Source organism: Tachyglossus aculeatus, chromosome 2 (assembly GCF_015852505.1).
Source record: "Tachyglossus aculeatus isolate mTacAcu1 chromosome 2, mTacAcu1.pri, whole genome shotgun sequence".
In the NCBI taxonomy this organism is placed as follows: Eukaryota; Metazoa; Chordata; class Mammalia; order Monotremata; family Tachyglossidae; genus Tachyglossus; species Tachyglossus aculeatus.
In genome coordinates, this window is record NC_052067.1 from 19,480,483 (window position 1) to 19,501,455 (window position 20,973).

The window sequence follows — 20,973 nt, forward strand, 5'->3', positions numbered from 1 at the left end:
GCAGGATCATTAGCACCACTTGCTATTTGCTCAATCTTAATTAAAGAGGTTTTGGTACAGGATGTACTTTGTTGTCCATCCGGCCTGAGCTAAATGTCTCAAGCTACCTCTGCCCTCGAAAACCTTGGACAATAGAGACTGCGTGCAAGGGTAAATGGAAAGCTGCTATATGGTGTAAAAGCAGCTTAGTCCTTCGTAATTGATCTAAGAGCAAAAAAAAAATCGTAAACCACGGAATGAACATTTCAGTTGTGTGGACTCACTGGTGTGACTGGTGGAAGAAACAGGCCCAGGCTTTAGAAAGGCCTGTTAGCAATAACGTGTGCCATAAGAAAATACCCCACTGCTCAAATGCTTGTGAACCTCCATCCCCTTCAATTTCTGGAACCCTTTCCATTTCTTTCCTATTCTTTCCACGCTGACTCTCTTCTTCACCTTGAACTCCTCATCAGCCCCGTTCTCAGTGTGATTTCCTTATTCCCCCACCTCCTCCTCTCTGGCTCTCTCTCTCTGCAGTAGAATCCAGGCAGGAAAGGAAGCGGGAACTGTATCCCAGCAAATCCCTTTAAAGAAAAGCATCACCTCATTATGAAGAAGCAGATTAGAAACAGAAGAACCCTGGCTGAAACATAATGGGCCAGACCCTATGGATGAAAGAATTGTCCCTGAAAGAAAGTTAAGCAGTCTGGGGATGGCATTAACTCCTTCAGGTTTTGTCGTGCCTCTCATCCAATAACTTACATCATGGTAACAGATTGGTCTAAAGAAATTGTCTTATACTTGGGTAAGCAGTTTAGGGTATTTATCCAGAGAATGCGTTCCAACAGATATGATCCTTTTAAGGAGAAGGGAATAAATTGTTCGTTTTATGGGATTGCCTTAACTCCTTCAAATAACAAGTGTCTGTTTAGCAAATTATTTCTTCCTGTGAAATGAAGATTCATAGATGTTTGAAAACATTATTAAGACTTTCTCCAAAAGCAAGCAGTTTATTGTCTTAATTGCTATGAACAGGCGATATTCTGTGATTAGAGAAGCAGCGAGGCCAAGTGGAAAATGCACATGCATGGGAGTTAGAGGGCTAGGTTCTAAGCCCAGCTCTGTTACTTTTCATCCAAGTAACCTTGGACAAGTTATTTCTCTGTGCTTCAGTTTCTTCATTTGTAAAATGGGGTTTCAACCTGTTCTCCTGTCCCCTTAGATGATGAGACCCATGTAGGCCAAGAATTGTGTCTGATCTGATTATCTTGTATCCACCCCAGCGCTTAATACAGTGCTTGGCACATAGTAAGCACTTAACTAATGCCACAATAATGATAATATAATTAAAGAGACCAGTGTTGGTGTATTTTCTCGTTAAACATAGCTTTAGAGAGCCCAACAAATCCCTCTGCTTCCAGGAAGAACCAGATCTAATCCCTTTTAGAGTAATTGTCCTGTTCTGAAAAATCTTCAGGAAAAAGGATTCCTAAATTTCCCTTGGAAGGGGCATAGAATGGGTTTGAGAACTGCACCTGCTCTCCATCTTTATCAGTCAATAAATGGTATTCATTGAGCATTTACTCTATGCAAGACACTGTACTACACACTTAGGAGAATACAATGCAGGTGGAAGACATGATCCCTGCCCTCAATTCTCCACAGATACCAGGCCCACTAGTACCATCCAATTTAAGATTTGATTTGTGAGTCTAATCTGGCAAAATCATGTTCCATCTTTGTTAATGACATGGAAGGATGAAACCTGAATAACAGCATGGCTCAGTGGAAAGAGCATCGGCTTTGGAGTCAGAGGTCATAGGTTCAAATTCCGACTCTGCCAATTGTCAGCTGTGTGACTTTGGGCAAGTCACTTAACTTTTCTGTGCCTCAGTTACTTCATCTGTAAAATGGAGATTAAGACTGTGAGCCCCCTGTGGGACAACCTGATAACCTTGTAACCTCCCCAGCGCTTAGAACAGTGCTTTGCACATAGTTCTTAATAAATGCCATTATTATTATTATTAATCAGATATCAAGGTACCACTTCATACCTTAATAACATTACTCCACTTAACCTTTTAAGAATTATTTCACTGAAGTTTTGGATTTGCCTTTCCTACCTCTTTAACATTAATGTTTTTTTCAAATATTTTGTCCAGGAAAGGCTACAGTCAAGTGACCCTAAAAATGCAACCTTAAGAAATAATATTGAGGTTCCTAATCTGAAAGCAGACTAAGATGGTGGCAAGGTAGTAATGAGTCTGCAGAACTTTGGGCACAATTCGGTCCAGGATTTCTCCCCACTCCTTCTCTCCCAAGGAAACTCAGTGCCCCAGAGTTTTCCAGGAGTCTCCTGTGGGTGCTCAAATAGTAATTGTGATATTTGTTAAGCAATTGCTATGTTCCAAATTTTATACTAAGCAGTAGGATGGGTACAAGATAACCAGGTTGGACCCAGTCCCTCTCCCTCAAAGGGTTCACAGTTTAAGAGGGAGAACTGGTATTAAGTACCCATTTTACAGATGCAGAAACAGGGCCACTGGAACCTGTGTGCCCAAGGTCACACACCAAGCGTTAGAAAATCGGGATTAGAACCGAAGTGCTCTGATTCTCAGGCTGTGCTCTTTCCAGTAGGCCAGGCTGCTCCCCAAATGGGAAAGCAGAATTGCTTAGTGGACAGAACATGGGCCTGGGAGTCCAAGGACCTGGGGTTTAATCATGACTCTGCCAATTGCTTGCTGTGTGACCTTGGGCAAGTCACTGTGCTTCCATTTCCTCAAATGTAAAATGGGGATTAAATACCTGTTCTCCCTCCTACTTAGACTGTGAGCCACACAGAGACTGTGTCCAACCTAATTAACTTGTACCTACTCAAGCTCTTAGAAGAGTGTTTGACAAATAATAAATACATAACAAATTTGATTAAAAACAATATTGAGACCAACCAGAGATTGGACCTCTGCAGAGCTATCTTGCAGGAAACCACTGTCCTTGGAATTAGCCTACCAGAACTTCCTGGCAAATTTCAGATTGGAGCTGATCTTCAATAGTCCCATTATGGCCCTAGTCTGTGTTTTCTGTTCACTACAAATAGAAAGGTTACTAATTTAAAGGAAAGAGTTGAAAATTTGTGACCTTTTGAAGACTTAACAAATGCTAAAAGTTGGTTGGCTCTTATTGCAAAAAGATCATTCTGATACTGAACAGAAACAAAACTCTAGTTAGATTTAAAATTATATGGCTGATCATGAACATTTTTTATCTATGAAATGCTTTCTGTTTCCAAAAGTACCTAGTTGAGAAACATCCTTAATTTTCTTGAAAATGAAGGCCCCCAGATGACAGACTAAATATAATTTATGTCTTCCAAAAAGATAATTGTCATTCACAAAACAGTAAACAGAATCAAGGGATAAAGTTCTGCCGTATAGAGAGAAAACATCTCACCCAACAACCTGTAGGATTAGCTCAGATTGAAGTGAAAACAAAAAAATAGTTTTCAGTTTTTATGTCTTTGGCCCGTGGATTTTTTTCCCCATTCACTTTTTGATTTAAAATATTTTTCATTTTTTATTATAACATTTATTTTTTGAGTAGGGAAATTGTAGAAATTGATTAGCCCTGGATTCTTCAAGTTAAAATGTCATTTGGTCTTGTTTCAGATGTCTTGGTTCAGTACAATGTGCCAAGCCTTCATTCATAAAAAGCATATCAACATTTTATAACTAGCACATTTACTTTGTCTTTTTACTGCATTTTCACTTCCTTATGAGCACAAATTCACAAAAAAATACCAAAATTAACCTAATATTCTAGTACGTCACATAGGGTCTGACAAAAAAGTCATGTTATTGTCACAGACCAGTGATGGGATTTCATGTGGAATAGATATCAACTGTCTTTTTAATGTGGTGTCTGTCTATTAAATATACAGCCAAACAGTCACTTTCCATTTCCATTTACGTAAGGAACTGGTTGTGGATATCTGAAAGAGACATTTACTGTGACCATAGTGCTACCACAAATTAAAATCAGACCCCAAAGTCCCTCCCGGGAAGAAGCAGATTACACTGCACAAAGGCATCTAAAAATGCTACCAAATGACATTTTAACATGAAATTCAAAACATAGAAGGTCCTATGGAGAAAATAAAGCCAGAGTCCAAGAAATGTTTGGCAGAATGTAGTGCCACCACTGAAGGAATAGTACGGCAGTTGGAACTGAAGACTCAGTCCACGTGAGTCCTGCTTGATTTTATTACTAAACCCCTGCTTACACTTCAAACTTACATTCATTCATTCATTCATTCAATCGTATTTATTGAGCGCTTACTGTGTGCACAGCACTGTACTAAGCGCTTGGGAAGTACAAGTTGGCAACATATAGAGACAGTCCCTACCCAACAGTGGGCTCACAATCTAGAAGGGGGAGACAGAGAACAAAACAAAACATATTAACAAAATAAAATAAATAGAATAAATATGTACAAGTAAAATAAATAGAGTAATAAATACGTACAAACATATATACATATATACAGGTGCTGTGGGGAGGGGAAGGAGGTAAGGTGGAGGGGGAGGAGGGGGAGAGGAAAGAGCGGGCTCAGTCTGGGAAGGCCTCCTGGAGGAGGTGAGCTCTCAATAGGGCCTTGAAGGGAGGAAGAGAGCTAGCTTGGCGGATGTGTGGAGGGAGGGCATTCCAGGCCGGGGGGATGACGTGGGCCGGGAGTCGACGGCGGGACAGGTGAGAACGAGGCAAGGTGAGGAGATTAGCGGCAGAGGAGCGGAGGGTGCGGGCTGGGCTGTAGAAGGAGAGAAGGGAGGTGAGGTAGGAGGGGGCATGCTTACATGCTTTCCTCTTTTTTAATACACTAATCCCATAATAAGAAATGAAGAATCCAGTGAGACTCTGTACACTTTCTTAATTCCAACCTCTGGAAATGCAGGATTAAATTGGAAGATGACAGAATAAAACAATGACATCCCTATGCAAAGGGATGAATTTGGGTGAATAGCTAACAAGAGCCTGTGACCAAGTTTAAAAATAACAAAGCTTGTTTATAAAGCTCTTTGAGATCCTTGGATGCAAGGTTCTATGCAAGTGCCAAGTATCATTACTGGAAATTTTATTGCTCTTATTTTATTAAGTATCTCAGATTAATATCAACTGAACTCAATGATAAGTGCTCAGGCAAAGCTGGAGAACTTGAAAAGTTACTCTGCAGGTAGTTCAGACAAGTTTCCTAGAAACTCCACCCCTCAATCTCTGATAAGTTGATCTTCCCTAGAGAACAGGATATTGTTTCAAGCTGCTTACTAATGAATCTAACCCTTAAAAATTAGGCCTCTCATAGATGTGTCATTCATCTCTTAACAGAACAGCTATCATAGAATGAACTCCAGTTCATTGAGGTAATCCTTCCCTGGGAGACACCTCACAAAAATGGAAGTTCAAGCCCTACTATCACCCTGTAGACTGGAAGCTCACTGTGGGCTGGGAACATGTCTACCAACTCTGTTATACTCTCCCAAGAGCTTAATACAGTTCTCTGCACCTAGTAAATGCTCAATAAATATGACTGATTTGAAGTCCCCTGAGATATAGGGTTGCATCCAGTATCCAATATCAGATATTTTCACCCTTAAATCCGGGTATTCTAGTCAATAATATTTTAAATATGGTACCTACTGATGGTCTTATTTTCAGCATGATTTACACTTATGTTTATTATGAGTGAAGATGAGTGAATAGTGATACTGATTTGTCCCTATGTTTCAGGGGCTTGTAGTCTACAGAGACACTATCTCAGAATTTGGATTTCATATGTCTAGGGGACAGGTAAGGTGACTAAAAAGTAGTTTTATTTTCTTTCTAAAGAGACAGATATTTTCCTTGCACTATGAGCAGACCTTTTTGTTTTTTTTAACAGTGCACCAAGCAGGTCATCTCTCTTAGGTATTTTTTATAACTCCCTTGGCATCTCATGTTCAGCCCTCCTCCCAGAGAGAGAGGGGTCCAGTTTGGCCCATGCAGCTGGAGTGTGGAGGCTGTGCCCTTTGTGACTGAGGTGACAAGAGGAGAGAGTGAGGAGAGCGAGCTGCAGGGAGGCAGAGAACCCGGCAATGAGAAGCAGGTGTTTGGTTGGTTGTATTTATTAAGTGGTTACTCAGAGATGATCCTGTACTGAGTGCTGGGGTAGGTGAAGTCTAGTTAGATCAGAGATGAGTGGGGAACGGAATCAGTAAACTGAGATAACCATGTTAGATAAATAAGCAGTTCTAGGAGGGAGGAGTCCCCAGACTCCTCTTCCTTCCAGGCAAATAGTCCTTGGTTATTGCCTGCCAGAGCTTCCCCAACATTCCAAATGTTCTTAAGGCAGACTTGTGACACCGTGATCTGGATCCCAGAACTGGCTGGTCAGAATATTGAGCAGTGGCAATCCCGGAACTCCTGGGTTTAAAAGGGATTCTGGGCCTTATCAGTTCTTGTCTAGCCCCTGCCTCTGCAGGGAGTGGGGATCAGGGCATGTTCATCTGGATGTGGAGGGAGCTGGGTGAGGAGGAGGAAGCGGGTGATTTCTTCCACCACTCCCTTGCTTGACTTGGCCATAGCCAGTCAGTCATTCTTGACTGGCGAAGCTCTTCAGTGATCATTCGGTTCAACCCCTGCTTTAAGGCAGTCCTCCACAGAAATCACCTGGGAAATGTTACAATTTATCCTATTTTCAAAGACTATCAGAGAAGGGGGAAGCATAGTTTCTGTCATGATTCCATTTCGCTGCCTTACAATCCTCATTGTCAGAATATCCTTTCTTACACCAAACAAAATCTCAGGCTGTTGCTTAAATCCATTTCCTTCTTATTCATTTGCAAGACTTTATAGGCCTTTTTTTTTTTTTTTACCTGGGATGGACATCTTCAGGTCCTTTCATTTTTTTTTTCAAAGATTTCGTTTCCTAATTTTAAATCACCTGTGCAGCACTATTCCCATCCAATTCCCATCTATTTACACATACTCTTCCCTGTAAGTGTCACTGTGCCACAGTGTCACTGTTCTTGCTGTTCTGTTGGCCAGCCTGATATTCGAAGCACTCAGAGTTTCTAATTGGTGGAACTTGATCACAGTAAATATAATTTGCTAATTTGGAAAGATGTTGCAAACTGGTTAAAATTTCAGGTTCCACCATAAAACGTAAACTCTGGTGAGGAGGTGTAGCAGAGCTAAAGTTGGTGACGATTACCCATCAGATTGCTTTCAATGGCACAAGGTCATGGAACAGCAGTGTGGCCTGATGAAAAGAGCACAGGTCTGGGAATCACAGAACTTGGGTTCTAATCACAACTCTGCCACTTGTCTGCTGTGTGACCTTGGACAAATCACTTAACTTCTCTGTGCCTCAGTTCCCCATTTGTAAAATGGGGATTAAGACTATGAGGTTTATGTGAGACAGGGATTATATCCAACCTGATTATCTCATATCTACTCCAACTCTTAGTACAGTGCCTCGCCCATAGTAAATACTTAACAAATACCATTTTAAAAAGTTAAATTGAATAGCAGAATGTGAAATCAGTAGTTGAATTGTAGTGTGTGAAAAATAAGGGCCAGCAGCATCACAGAATTGATCAGTACCTTGAAGCAAAGTCCAATTGCTCTATACCATTCCTGGAGTATAATTTGTCACTTCCCTTCCTCTATGATGGTAACAGTTGGATTAATAAATTTTGCTGTAGTCTCTGAAAGGGGGACAGGAAAAAAACAGAAATACTACTCAAGGGGCCTGGGCAGCTGGGGTTGGTGCAGAGTGGAGGGTGTGAGTTGATTACATAAATCTAGTCTTCCAGGAGAGTCTATTTAGAGCTACCTAAGGGTAAGTCCTCACAGATATCTAAGAGGTTAGGTAAAGACACTATTGATGGTGCCAGTAAGCCTGGTATGGGCAGAGATTGCCTCTTTATTGCTGAATTGTACTTTCCAAATGCTCTGCACACAGTATGCACTTGATAAATATGATCAAATGAATGAATTCCGTGGAACCTTGAAAAATGAAAATGGAAAAGAACTATATGTATGATCTAAGAGGTCCCTCTAGCTCTCTTTGGTGTCTCATTATTTTTCAAGTCTCTGTTCACTGTGAATGTTATTTTTGTGGAGTTCCTCAATCACACTGAGCTGCATTTTAAGGTTCTGTTATAAAGGTGAGGGAACCGGAAACAAAATTGTTTCTATTACAAATTTACGGTTAAAGGAAAGCAAAGAAGAGGCTATAGATACAAATTTCTAGACCAGAAGAAACTACACCATAATAATAATTATTATTATTAATAAACCACCTCGAAAGGCTAGATTATAAACTCCTTGAGGGCAGGAATCATGTCTACCTACTTTATTGTATTCTCCCAGGGCTTAATATAGCACTCTGTAGACAGTTATTGTTCATTTAATATCACTGAGTGATATTCTTTGGATGCAGCATGTCAACCCAGAATGCTCTGTTTCCACATAGCACCGAGGCAAACAACTCATGCGTTTTTTGGTAAAGGAAAGACAAAGTAACCACATTTCCCAGGGCAAGGATCAGAATGGCAAGGCACATTTCTAAAATCTCACCTTACAAAGGAAAAACTCATCACCAGCCACAGTACCCAGAAAGAACTTCATCTTGGGACATGGCACTGTTCAACTTTGTGCTGCCTGATGTTTTCATTCTTTTCTCTGAAAGCACCCAAAGTCAGAAGGTCAGGATAATGGGATCTTGAAACTGTTTCACTGAAGCAACTTCTTTCTTTGGGCTGAAGTCCAAAGTTATTATTCTATATATTCATGCCGAATTGCATTTTCTCAATGTTAGCCTTATCAGAAATCACAGGCTAGTTGGCAAAGGCTCTTTTGAGGCTGCAGGATTGAACTTCAGGCATAGGTGAAACTGCACCTGATTGGACCTAAACTGGACCTCTCTCCTTTCTCTCCTATCATAGAATTATCAAGTAATTCTAGAGAATTAGAGAGAATTAGAGAAGCAGCGTGGCTCAGTGGAAAGAGCCCGGGCTTTGGAGTCAGAGGTCATGGGTTCGAATCCCTGCTCTGCCAATTGTCAGCTGTGTGACTTTGGGCAAGTCACTTAACTTCTCTGTGCCGCAGTTACCTCATCTGTAATATGGTGATTAAGACTGTGAGCCCCACATGGGACAACCTGATCACCTTGTAACCTCCCTGATGCTTAGAACAGTGCTTTGCACATAGTAAGCACTTAATAAATTCCATCATTATTAAGTAATCTGAATTGGAGAAATCATTTTAATTAACAACTTTTGTAATGGCATTTAAGAGCTAACTATGTGCCACTCACTGTTCTAAGCGTTGGGTTAGACCCAAGGCTGTCAGATTGGACACAGTCCCTGTCCCACATGGGGCTCACAATCTTAATCCCCATTTTACAGATGAGGAAATCGAGGCCCAGAGAAGTGAAGTGACTTGCCCAAGGTCACACAGTAGACAGGTGGCGGAGCTGGGATTAGAACCCAGGTATTTCTAACTCCCAGGCCCGTGCTCTTTTTGCTTTATAGGCATGGTGACAGATATAGATTCAGTCCTCCCTCCTTTTCCTGTTTTTTTTCTGCATAAAGCATTTGAAGGAACTAGTACACATAGACCCAAGCTGAGCAGATGGAGCGAGCGTGCTATAAAACTGAACAAGGGATCCAGCAGGAAACAGATCAGTTACCTTTATTGTGTTTTATGAAGAGTGTTGGCTCACTCAAGAGTTTTGCATCCATTCAAAGGGAAAGAAGTGAAGGTCTTTGCCTATAGAGATAAAAGCTCTAGAGTCAGGAAGATTGGGAGAAGGAACCCCCAAGTTCTTTTCCAGGATGCCAGTTAAACTTTTGATACCCCTGGTGATAATGAGCCCAAAAGTGCTTAAAAGCATTTACAAGCAGGGCACAAATGGAACTGGATGTTTTAATTGACAACAGTTTGAATGTAACTGATACTCCCAAGTTCAGAGCTTTAAGCTTTATAAAATGCAGTCTTACTGCAGGGCACATGTCCAATTTTTAAAACATTATATAGATTGGAGACAGATGAGTTTTTCTGAATTATTTTAGGTCTGTTTGGATGAAATGCTCAAAATGCAATTTCAAGTGGAAATTAATTTGCGTTGATGTGAAAACAAATGGGCCAGGTCCTCAAAACCATCTGCAGACTCAAGTTCAAGAGAGCTATTGATGAAGTTCAGATCACCTTGGGAGTGACCTTCACTGCTTTTCAAATAAAGAACTAGGTTATTTCAGGGGCCTTGTTAGCTGTTAATAGGAGGCAGACTCACCTCTGCAAGTCCCCCAGGGCTTAGAAAACTATCAGTTTCCTCCCATCTTTGCAATGCCTCACTACTCAGTGGAGTGGACCTGTTTTGTTACCCTGAGTTCTGGAAAACTACTTCAAAGACAATTGCCATTCTTATAGAGTTCCTCTGCCACAAACCGTATTATATGAGAAGCGGCAGAGTTTAATTAGAAATAAAACTCTAGACTGTTAACTTGTTATGCACAGGGAACGTATCTGCTAATTCTGTTCTATACTCTCCCAAGTACTTAGTACAGTGCTCTGCAGGTAATAAGCACCCAGTAAATTTGACTGATAGATTGATTGATTGTAAAGCTACCATGAAATTGTTTATGGATACTTTCTTGGTTCCGGAGAGAAGTGGGGGTTTCAGATATAATTTGAAATATGCCTCAGTGTTTTCAAAGCCTGTAGTTATACAGTCGATTGGACTGTAAACTCCTTATGGGCAGGGTAGCTGTCTACCAACTCTGTTGTATTGCAATAATAATAATTGTGGTATTTGTTAAGCACTTACTATGTGCCAGGCACTGTACTAAGTGTTGGGGTGGATACTAGCAAATCGGGTTGGATACTGTCCCTGTCTCATCTGAGGCTCAAAATCTCAATCCCCATTTTACAGATGTGGTAACTGAGATCCAGAGAAGTGAAATGACATCCCCAAGGTCACACAGCAGACAAGTGGCAGAGTTGGGATTAGAACGCATGACCTTCTGACTCCCTGGTCCATGCTTTATCCACTATACCATATTGTATTCTCCCAAGCTCTTATTTTGTTAATGATGTGCATATAGCTATAATTCAATTTTTCTAACGATTTTGTCACCTGTCTGCATGTTTTGTTGTCTGTCTCCCCTTCTAGACTGTGAGCCTGTTGTTGGGTAGGGACCATCTCTATATGTTGCCTACTTGTCCTTTCCAAGCGTTTAGTACAGTGCTCTGCACACAGTAAGTGCTCAATAAATATGACTGACTGAATGAATGAATGAATAGTGTTCCGCACATAATAAGCACTTGGTAGAGTGTAAGCTTGTCCTCTAGACTGTACGCTTGTTTAGGGCAGGGACTGTGTCTGTTTATTGTTATAATGTACTCTCCCAAGTGCTTAGTACAGTGCTCTGCACACAGTGAAGAACTCTATTGCAATTGAATAAATGAATGAATCTGTGACCGATTGATTCTACTGTAAGAGTTTAAGCTCCTTGTGGGGAAGAAATAGGTCATGTGGTTATTCTTTACTTCCTAAACCTCTAGTACAGCCCATCACACCAAGCGGGCACTCAGTAAGTGATTCTACTGTACTTACTACTATTTTGAATCAGCATCAGCATTTTCCATCTTGAAGCAACTTTTTCCACAGTGCAGAGCTTCCATCATCACAGTGGCAACTGGAGACACCAATGTTCCAGTCTTCTGCAGCTTCTGTAAGCACTGCCAGGAGTCCACAAATTATCTGAGTTCCCAACTCATTTGACTCATGAGTTGAACTCTCCTCTGTCCCACAGTTTTGCTGGAAGACTGGGAGAGAGCATGGCTGGTAGATATGTCTTTCCAAACTTCCTCCTAGTCTGAGAATACAACTACTGCATCCTCGCTCTTCCCTAAGGTGACTCTGGAAAACAGAACTAAAAACATCTTGGAGTGACATTTATTGAGTTTTACACCACGTGGAGTCAAGTATTTCTCTGTGGATTCTCTCTCAGTTACTTAATGTACCACTCTGCACACAGTAAGAGCTCACAATAAATACCATTGATTGATACAGAATCCAAGAAGCCTCAGAACTAAAAATTGTATTTTTAATATAAGGAAATGATAGGGACTTAGGAGGAAATTTATTCCTCAATAATCAACACGGTCTTTCTCCAAATGTCCTTTGGAGCTACCATGGACCCAGAACCCTGGACTGAGGCGACTATTAATTTGAACAGAACAAATTTGTAAGCTCCTTGAGGGCAAGAATTGTGTCTCCTTACTCTACTGTACTCTCTAAATTCTAATATTGTCACTAATTTTTTGTCCATGGGGTAGAGCATATGTAGTCCCATGCTTCAGTATCCCCTTTGTCAAAATGGGGTGTATAAGAATTTGCCACAAAGTTCTTATTCTGGAGTGAAAACTCCAGAGCTCTGAGATACCCTAAGGAAAGATGTACAAAGTGATAATATTTCCAACATTCTGTTTTGAAAGAACTTCCTGTCCTGGAATTCTTTTTTTCCTTTTCGCTTCTCTCTTCTTCCTCACCCAGACCAGTGCTGGGAATGGTCACTGGTGATTAAGAATATATAGTTTTGTTTTGTTCGTAGTTTTGTTTTAATGAAGTTTGCCCCAAGGCTCTTTCTGAGAAACAACGAGCTCATTTTGATCTTCATAAAATGGTATAAAACTCTGGGTGGAGGGACTCTTTGTCCCACATATAGGGACTTGGAGGTCAGAACTTGGGGAATTTCTGAGGGAAGCTCTTACAAGATCTGGCAGGATCAGATTATAGGCTAGAGAGATCAAAAGTCTATGATTAAAACCAGAAAAATGTTTTCAAGACCCAGAACTTGGGCTATCTTTTCATGATTGGGTTACAGCAAGTGTAATTTTACTTAGTTATCATACTTTAGCCATGGGGACATTGAAGTATAGTTTCTATGTGCTTCACTTGCAGTTCATTTTCCTTACACTTCATTTTCTTTGCCATAAAAAAATTAGGATTTCCAAATTCCTTAAGAACAGGGATATCACACTGCTTGTGACTCCAAGTACATCTGTAGTGATCTTTAATGGCATACAGTTTTACCTTAAGTGGATTTGATGCTGGCAAATTTTGTCCCAATTCAAAGAAGTAGCATGACCTAGTGGATCGAGCACATCCTGGGAGTGAGAAGGACGTGGGTTCTAATCCCGCCTCTGCCGCTCATCTGCTATGTGACCTTGGGCAAGTCACTTCATTTCTCTGTGCCTCAGCTATTCACCTGAAAAATGGGGATTAAGACCATGAGCCCCACGTGGGACATGGACTATATCTAACCATGTATCTACCTCAGCACTTAGTAATAATAATAATAATAATAATGATAATAATGTTGGTATTTGTTAAGCGCTTACTATGTGCCAAGCACTGTTCTAAGCACCTGGGTAGATACAGGATAATCAGGTTGTCCCACATGGGCTCACAGTCTTAATCCCCATTTTCCAGATGAGGTAACTGAGGCCCAGATAAATTAAGTGACTCGCCCAGATAAATTGACTCGCCCAGAGTCACACAGCTGATAAGTGGCAGAGCTGGGATTAGAACCCATGACCTCTGACTCCCAAGCCCATGCTCTTGCCACTAAGCCATGCTGCTTCTAGTACAATAGCTGGCATATAGTAAGTGATTAACAAATAACATTAAAAAAAGGCCCGAAAGGGTTTGAGAGTTGATGGAACTGGGGAAGATATGCTATGGGATTTTATCTTTGCATATACCTCTGCCATTGAATCTGTTCAACTATCAGCTGGTGATCTGGAGGTGCTGGTTGTCTGAACCACTCCCTTACCTCAGCCCCAGACTTCCTTCTTGCATCCTCCAATAAGGCGGTCATTATTTCGCTCTGAGGCACAGCCTCTGATGGAACAGAGAGCTTCTCTGATCCAATCTGGATTCCTTCAGGAGCCAATCCTTTGGGTTGAGCGACTGATCTGTCTGCAAAGGATGCTGTTCTAGATGGAGGGCAGAAAACCAGGCCATTCTCCCCATCAGGCTGGTGGACAGAATCTCAAAGACCTGTCTGGTGGTTGGCTAGCGACACAAGGCCTCGGAATGAAAATCCCATCTACTCTACAGCGTAGTCCTAGCTTACATTAGGGTAGCATTTAGTTTCAGGTTTGCCCTGCACAGATTTGGGGCAAAAAATGAATTTTCTTTTCTTTAAAAACTACCTGGTCAAGCCCTGTAAACCACCTCCTCATAACAGAGGGGTTTTTTACCCCTGAACCCAAATTTGCTTGGTAAGTCAAACGACACAGAGTTTCATTTCAGAATTTCCTAAGGAGGATGCATTCGATTCTACAAATAAACACATGCTTTCCCATTAGGCAAGCACTTCTCCTCTTTGATCCATACTCTTATCTCCTAAATGCAAATCTGTTGCAATTTCAGACCTGCAGCTCAGGCAGGACAATTTTGCCCACTGTATGAACTCCAGGAAAGGACTCAGTTTTGAGGGATGCTTCCCTTTCCATCACCCGGAGCACCCATTGATTGCATTAACTTCTGGTCCTGATCCAAATTGGGCCTTATTAGCTCATCAGTATTAGATATTGGGCTCATGACAGTTTACATTCTGTGTCTTCTGCACTTCTTGTTTCTCTTAATCTGCCATGATCTCTAAAATATTTGGCAGAGTCTTAACTCTGGCTTTACTCTCTCTACTTCTCTGGTTTGTTTAATTAGTTTTATTGTTTATTGTTTTTCCTTTGCGAACCACATGCCTCACTGAGCTGGGCTGCAGTATCCTGGGATAGGCTGATGTGCACATTTAGATCTCAAACATCTCTCATAGACTTGGAATTGATCAGAAATCTGAAAGTGACCCATTGAAAACCCAAGGGCTCGTGGTCCTCCTCATAAAGAGAATCCAACCTGCCTTAGGGCAAGGAAGGTGATCAGGCAAGAGCCATGTGTCTTAAACACTGGCCCTTCTTCCCCTGCCTCATACTCCTCCCCACCTCTCCAGCCAAACCCAAGCTGACAAATATCTTGGGGAAAAATGGGGACAAGAAACTGCTTGCTATGGCACCCTTCTAATGAGGACAGTGAAAACACAGGCTGTCATTCTTGACATTTTAATTGAAAGAAAAGCTTACATAGATTTCAACCTTAAGCGGTATGTTTATACAAGTGTATAAGGAGAAATAATCTGTCAGTTTGGAAAACTCTCCATGCTACAGGAGTTAGTTTAGTAATTGAACAATCCAACATTAGCTCACACACCTTACCTTGTTCCATGCCTCAGTAATTTTTAGTAGAAATACTTTGCCTAAAGGCACGCGGTTATTAAAAAAGAGGCTCGGCTTGCTTAAAGTCTGGAATTATTAGCTCATGGTAACAAGCCTACACTGGAGAGACTGTTGGTTCTTTGTTTTCATGACTTCGCTGCAATTCACAACCTAATTTTCAAAGACTAACTTTTGCTTTGGATGGAAAGAAGAAAATAATTTCAAATGGATGAGTGATTGCTCATTTTATCAATATTGTAATGCCCTAACATTTTTTATGAAAATGTAGGTAGAGCAGACTGAATAAACTTGGAAATGGTCATTAAGGTATATATTTTTACCAAACACTATGAACTTTTGACCCAAAATATTTCAATTTATCTTCAAAGCCGCAAGCAATATTCAGGTAATAAATTTTAGGGGGGTTAGAGTTTTACAATTTTGTTGAAATAATATGATGCAGTGTTACCTGAGATTTACATAATGATGCAATTATAATTCCTGAGATTTATATATTATCTCACAAAGAACTTAGATTACTTTCCTATATTTTTTTTCTCATGCAAGTTAACCACCTGCTTCTGATTAAGAAAGATGGGTGTCCTCTCCATTTTGTAGTTGGGGACACTGAGGCATGGAGAAGAAAACAAGGTCACCCAAAGGTTCTCTAGAAGCTCTAAGAGTCCTGATTCGTAGTCCAGTACCCTTTGCACTAGACCATGCCAGCTTGTGGTCCCAAGTGCAAGAACTATTTTTAAATAGCTCTCATGCATTCCTAAAAAGTTCCCTAGGATGATTAACTGACTGAATGTTCTAATGTTTAATAGCAGCCCAACGTATGATGATATCCCATCAATGAGCAAATATAGGTGCAAGAGTAGGTGATGGGTAGCCACTCCTGAATAAAGCATGCTTTGTTTCCTTGCCCACTACTTTCATCAGAGAGTTTTAAAGAAACATCTTTTATCCTTTGCCTTAAGACTCAAGACTATGAAACCAATACTGCCTCTGTACTGATCAGTGAGTTGCTGACCAAGTATTCTGCCTGTCCACTCATTTCCCTCTAAATGGGTTAGTTTTAAAGATCTAGTGTAATTTATCAATCAATCATATTTATTGAGCACTTACTGTGTGCAGATCCCTGTTAAAAGTGCTTGGGAGAGTACAGTGTAACAATATAGCCAATACATTCCCTGCCCACAACTTTCTCCCGACTATAGAAATAAAGACTGAAGCCAGAAGTGTTTTAGGTATGTAAGAATGAAAGAGAAATGTTGATAGATTGAGACTTTAAGAAAGCTGTGCTGGCCTTGTAGGAGATGTGTTCAAGAAGTACAGGGGGTATTTGTCTTATTTCTTATTTTCAAAAAGACAAGTGTCATTATTTACAACCTTCCTAAGTGATCCAACTGTCCACCTCACAGATGGAAATATTGATCCATATTGTACTAGTAAAGCTGTGTATATACTTGTATGGGTGTATGTGTAAAATTTTATAGAGAGTCAGTATGTTTTTCTCTATATTGAATACAGTCACAGATACAGGCACACACACATAAAATGCAAATACATATTCATGCCCCCACTTTTATCACTTATGCAGTATATAATGAATAGTATTGTGCCTGTGTCCTGGTCATTGCTAAAGGAGATCTCAAGATGAAACATAGAGGTTGTCTTCTGTTCTAAGGTTGAAGGAGAGAAACTTTCTATCTTCTCCTCCTGTCAGCCTCTGACTGCCTTTGGTGTTTCCTTCTCTTTCAGACAGTGAGTCTCTCAAAAGTGTGTTCAAGCTCCTCAGAAGAGGCTCCCAATGCTTATGTCCAGGTGTTCCTGGTTTCAGGCCTTCCCTCTCAGAGCTAAAATCAGGCTGTGTAGATCTGAGTTTTGCCCATAAACTGCTCTTGGGGCTTTTCCTTCATTCGTGGCAGAAAGGATGCTGATTTTTACATTAATCACCCCTGAAATGTAAAGTTTCTAGGTTTGGTTTGCCAGTCTGGGACGGGCCCCTCTCGGAAAAAAGCCAGTTAATATTTTAAGCATAGGAAACCTGGACAGTCTTAAGGTTCATTTTTTTTTAAAAAAAAAAAAACAAAAACAAAAGAAAGGTTTACTGAGTGTAACATTTACACAGCCCCAGAAGGCTAAAAAGCATGGAAGGTGAAAGCTGGGACAGGGAGGTAGCTTGTTGGGCACTTTTAATAAACACAAATAATTCACATTTCCAGATATCCCATTTTATCCAGCTTCTTAAATCCATATAAGGCCCTTTTCTTCCTCTGGAAAATAGAGGCAAAATTCAAACTTCTCCCACTACCGCCCCCACCCAGCTTGCACAAGCTCTACAGGTCAGGCCAAAATCGGGTTTCTGTCAAACAGCCTAACACCTCTGGTTATTATGCAATGGGTGCCAAGGAGCTGGGCTCCCTCATAGAGGGGATAGCAGAGAGCCAGGGCTGTGAGGATATAGCCCACCATCATATTTCTTCCTTTCTTTTTGTGTGCTTTTTTGTCTCAGTCACGATGAAGAGCCACTAGAAAGGTAACACATCACATTCAGCTGAGGGCCAGTCAGTAGGGTTTATGCTAGAGTGCAGGAGGCAAAAATGTACATTGCTAAGGGCAGGAAAGATCCCTGGGAAAGGTCCAGAATTGAGTGAATAGCCCGCGATGTACCTGCTGCTGAAGGAGAAGCACAGGAGAGGCTTTAGACTTAAGAGCATATGCAAAGAGCAAGTTTTCAGAGGCCATTTAGGTCCCTCATAAGATGAAGGGATTATCAGAGGTTTACTGACACATTCATTATCAAATAGCAGTGAGATATTAGTGGCCAGGAAACGCAGTGAAATTTGATGTATTAAATAGGAAACAGCAAAGGAAACCAGAGCTATGTTGAACTTGTTACGATTTCCCTAATATCCTGACAGGGGCATCTGCCTTTGGGGCATGTGCTTTCTGACACTGTTGTGCCATCATTAAAGCCCGCCTTTCTCAGGGTCATTAATAACAGCCTGTTCTCCTTCTTTCCTAGGCCTGTCCCAGGCTCTCTATCTTCACTCCTTCACCTACACAACAGACAAAGACAGCCCATGCCAGCCTCTATGCCTGGGACTCTGCCCAACCCTACGATGCCTGGATCCTCAGCAGTATTGATGCCAGTAAGTTCTCTTATGGAACCCTGCAGCACATACCCTCAAAGGCCGGCCGCTTCCCGAAGGGTGGAGGGAAAGGAATCCAAACAGTACAGAACACGGAGGCTTACCTTGTTGGATCAAACGCAGGGCTGCGGGCCAAAGCACTTGGATTGCCGCCCTGGCTTCACCACAGGATTTCTGTGTTGCTCTGGGCACCGTGCTTTTCAGGACCTCCGTTCTACCTCCCCAGCCTCTTCCCTGCAGTGTCCTACACTGTTTGTCATGTTTTTCGAGTTTCTGAAGTGAGGAGCATTAAGCATTGGAAAGATATAGCATGTTTATTACTACTAATCAGTAGTATTTATTAAGCCCTTACTATGCACAGAACACCATAGTAAACACTTGGGAGAGTATTAATACAACAGAATTAGCAGACAGGTTCCTTGCCTGGAACAAGCTTAGAGTCTAGAGGGGGAAACAGCTATTAATATGAACAAATAAGTGATTTACAATATATAATTTAAAGATATGTACAGTAAGTGCTATGGGGTTGGGGGTGGGGAGAATATATACAGTCCAAAGTGTCCATTATCAAGAATACTAATGGAAAGACATCAGTCTCTGTATGCTGACAGGCCGGGAGCTCACAATGAAAAACTGCCTGACCATAACTCATGAAGGCAATAGATGGGTTCAGGGGAGAGATTTAGGCTTAACCCAGCCCAAGGGCTTGGGCACTCCACCTCCCCTCCCCATCCCAGCCTTTGTCATCGAGACTCCCTGTCATCATCAGTCAATCAACAGTATTTATTGAGCGCTTACTGTGTGCAGAGCACTGTACTAAGTGCTTGGGAAGTACAAGTTGGCAACATATAGAGACGATCCCCACCCAACAGTGGGCTCACAATCTAGACACAGTCAGGGCCCAACTGAAAGTTGTTAGGGGCAGCCTGGGGCTAAAAAACACAGACGGGGCCCTCCTTGCCCATTGTTGGGCAGGGATTATCTCTATTTATCACTGAATTGTACTTTCCAACCGCTTAGTACAGTGCTCTGCACACAGTAAGTGCTCCATAAATGCCATTGAATGAATGAAAGGAGAGAAGCCAAATCTGTGTCATTTTGAGGAAAGCCACTCATGACTGTGACAATATTACACTGACTCCAAATGAATGGATAGTGGTAAGAAGCAGCGTGGCTCTGTGGAAAGAGCATGGGCTTGGGAGTCAGAGGTCGTGTGTTCTAATCCCGGCTCCGCCACTTGTCAGCTGTGTGACTTTAGGCAAGTCACTTCACTTCTCTGTGCCTCAGTGACCTCATCTGTAAAATGGGGATGAAGACTGTGATCCCCACATGGGACAATCTGATTACCTTGTATTTACCCCAGTGCTTGGCACATGGTAAGTGCTTAACAAATACCATCATTATTATTATTATAAATATAATCTTCAAAAAAATCTTTCCTACTCTCAGATCCTCTCTTCAGAAACTCAGGCTTTCCCACTTTCCATACCACATCACAACACTTTATTTGAGGTTCATTCAACCCTGTGAATGTCTCACCTCCCGGACACATGTGGGAGAAAACAGCAAGGATGAGACAGCATTAATCTCTGCTCCTAAGGGCATATTTTAAAGTGATTGACCCTAAGAACTTTCTCTCTTTCTCCCTATCTCTCTGTTTCTCTGTCAGGAAACTCAAAATGACTTACCCAGTGACCATGCAGTAATGATGACAAGAATTGCTCTCATTTTATAGATAAATAAACTGAGGCCCAGGAGTTCTGGGATACAGGGGGGTTTTTTGGTGTTTGTTTTTTAAATGTATTTGTTAAGTGCTTACTACAAGCCAGGAACTGTTCTAAGGGCTGGGGCAGATGCAAACTAATCAGGTTGAACAAAGTCCATGTCCCACATGGGGCTCGCAGTTTTACTCCTGATTTTACAGATAAGATAACTGAGGCACAGAGAAGTTAAGTAACTTGCCCAAAGTCACACAGTAGTCATGGCAGAGTTGGGATTAGAACTCATTTTCTTCTGACTCCCAGGCCTTTGCTCTATCAGTTAGTCCATGTTGCTTGAGAGCGATACTAATTCTCAGTCTTCTGCCTTTGTCCAAGGCCACCCTCACCCTCCTCACTTCAGTAAATCCCTTCGGCTGATCACCTGGAAAATATCATGATGATGGTAAAGCACCAAGTAGATGCTTTGAAAAAGATTTTGCAATTTGATATTACCTCAAGAGAGTAATGATTAAGGTCCAAAAGTATAAATACATGTAGTGCCTAGTAATCAGCGTGTCATAGATTGCCTTGTTCAAAGAAGCTAGAACCGCCTTATTAAAACGTAGACTCCTGGGTGTCAGAGGACTGAAATAATTAGGGGAAGGATTAATAATTGTGGTATTTGTTAAGCACTTACTATATGCCAAGTGCTGTACTAAGCACTAGAGTAGGTACAGGACAATCAGATCCCAGAATATGTATGAGGAAGAACAGGTAATGGATCCCCATTTTACAGATGAGGAAACTGAAGTTAAGTG

At 41.3% G+C, this 20,973-nt stretch overlaps 1 protein-coding gene across 2 annotated transcripts in view; it reads left to right on the top strand.

The window, feature by feature from the left end:
* Positions 1–20,973, top strand: part of CREB5 (cAMP responsive element binding protein 5) — a 404,059-nt gene that overhangs the window by 266,983 nt on the left and 116,103 nt on the right. For both annotated transcript variants that reach the window (XM_038765997.1, XM_038765998.1), the window contains one exon: positions 18,329–18,455. In XM_038765997.1, coding sequence (XP_038621925.1) covers positions 18,329–18,455 — 127 coding nt within the window. The remainder of the gene's footprint in view (positions 1–18,328; positions 18,456–20,973) is intronic.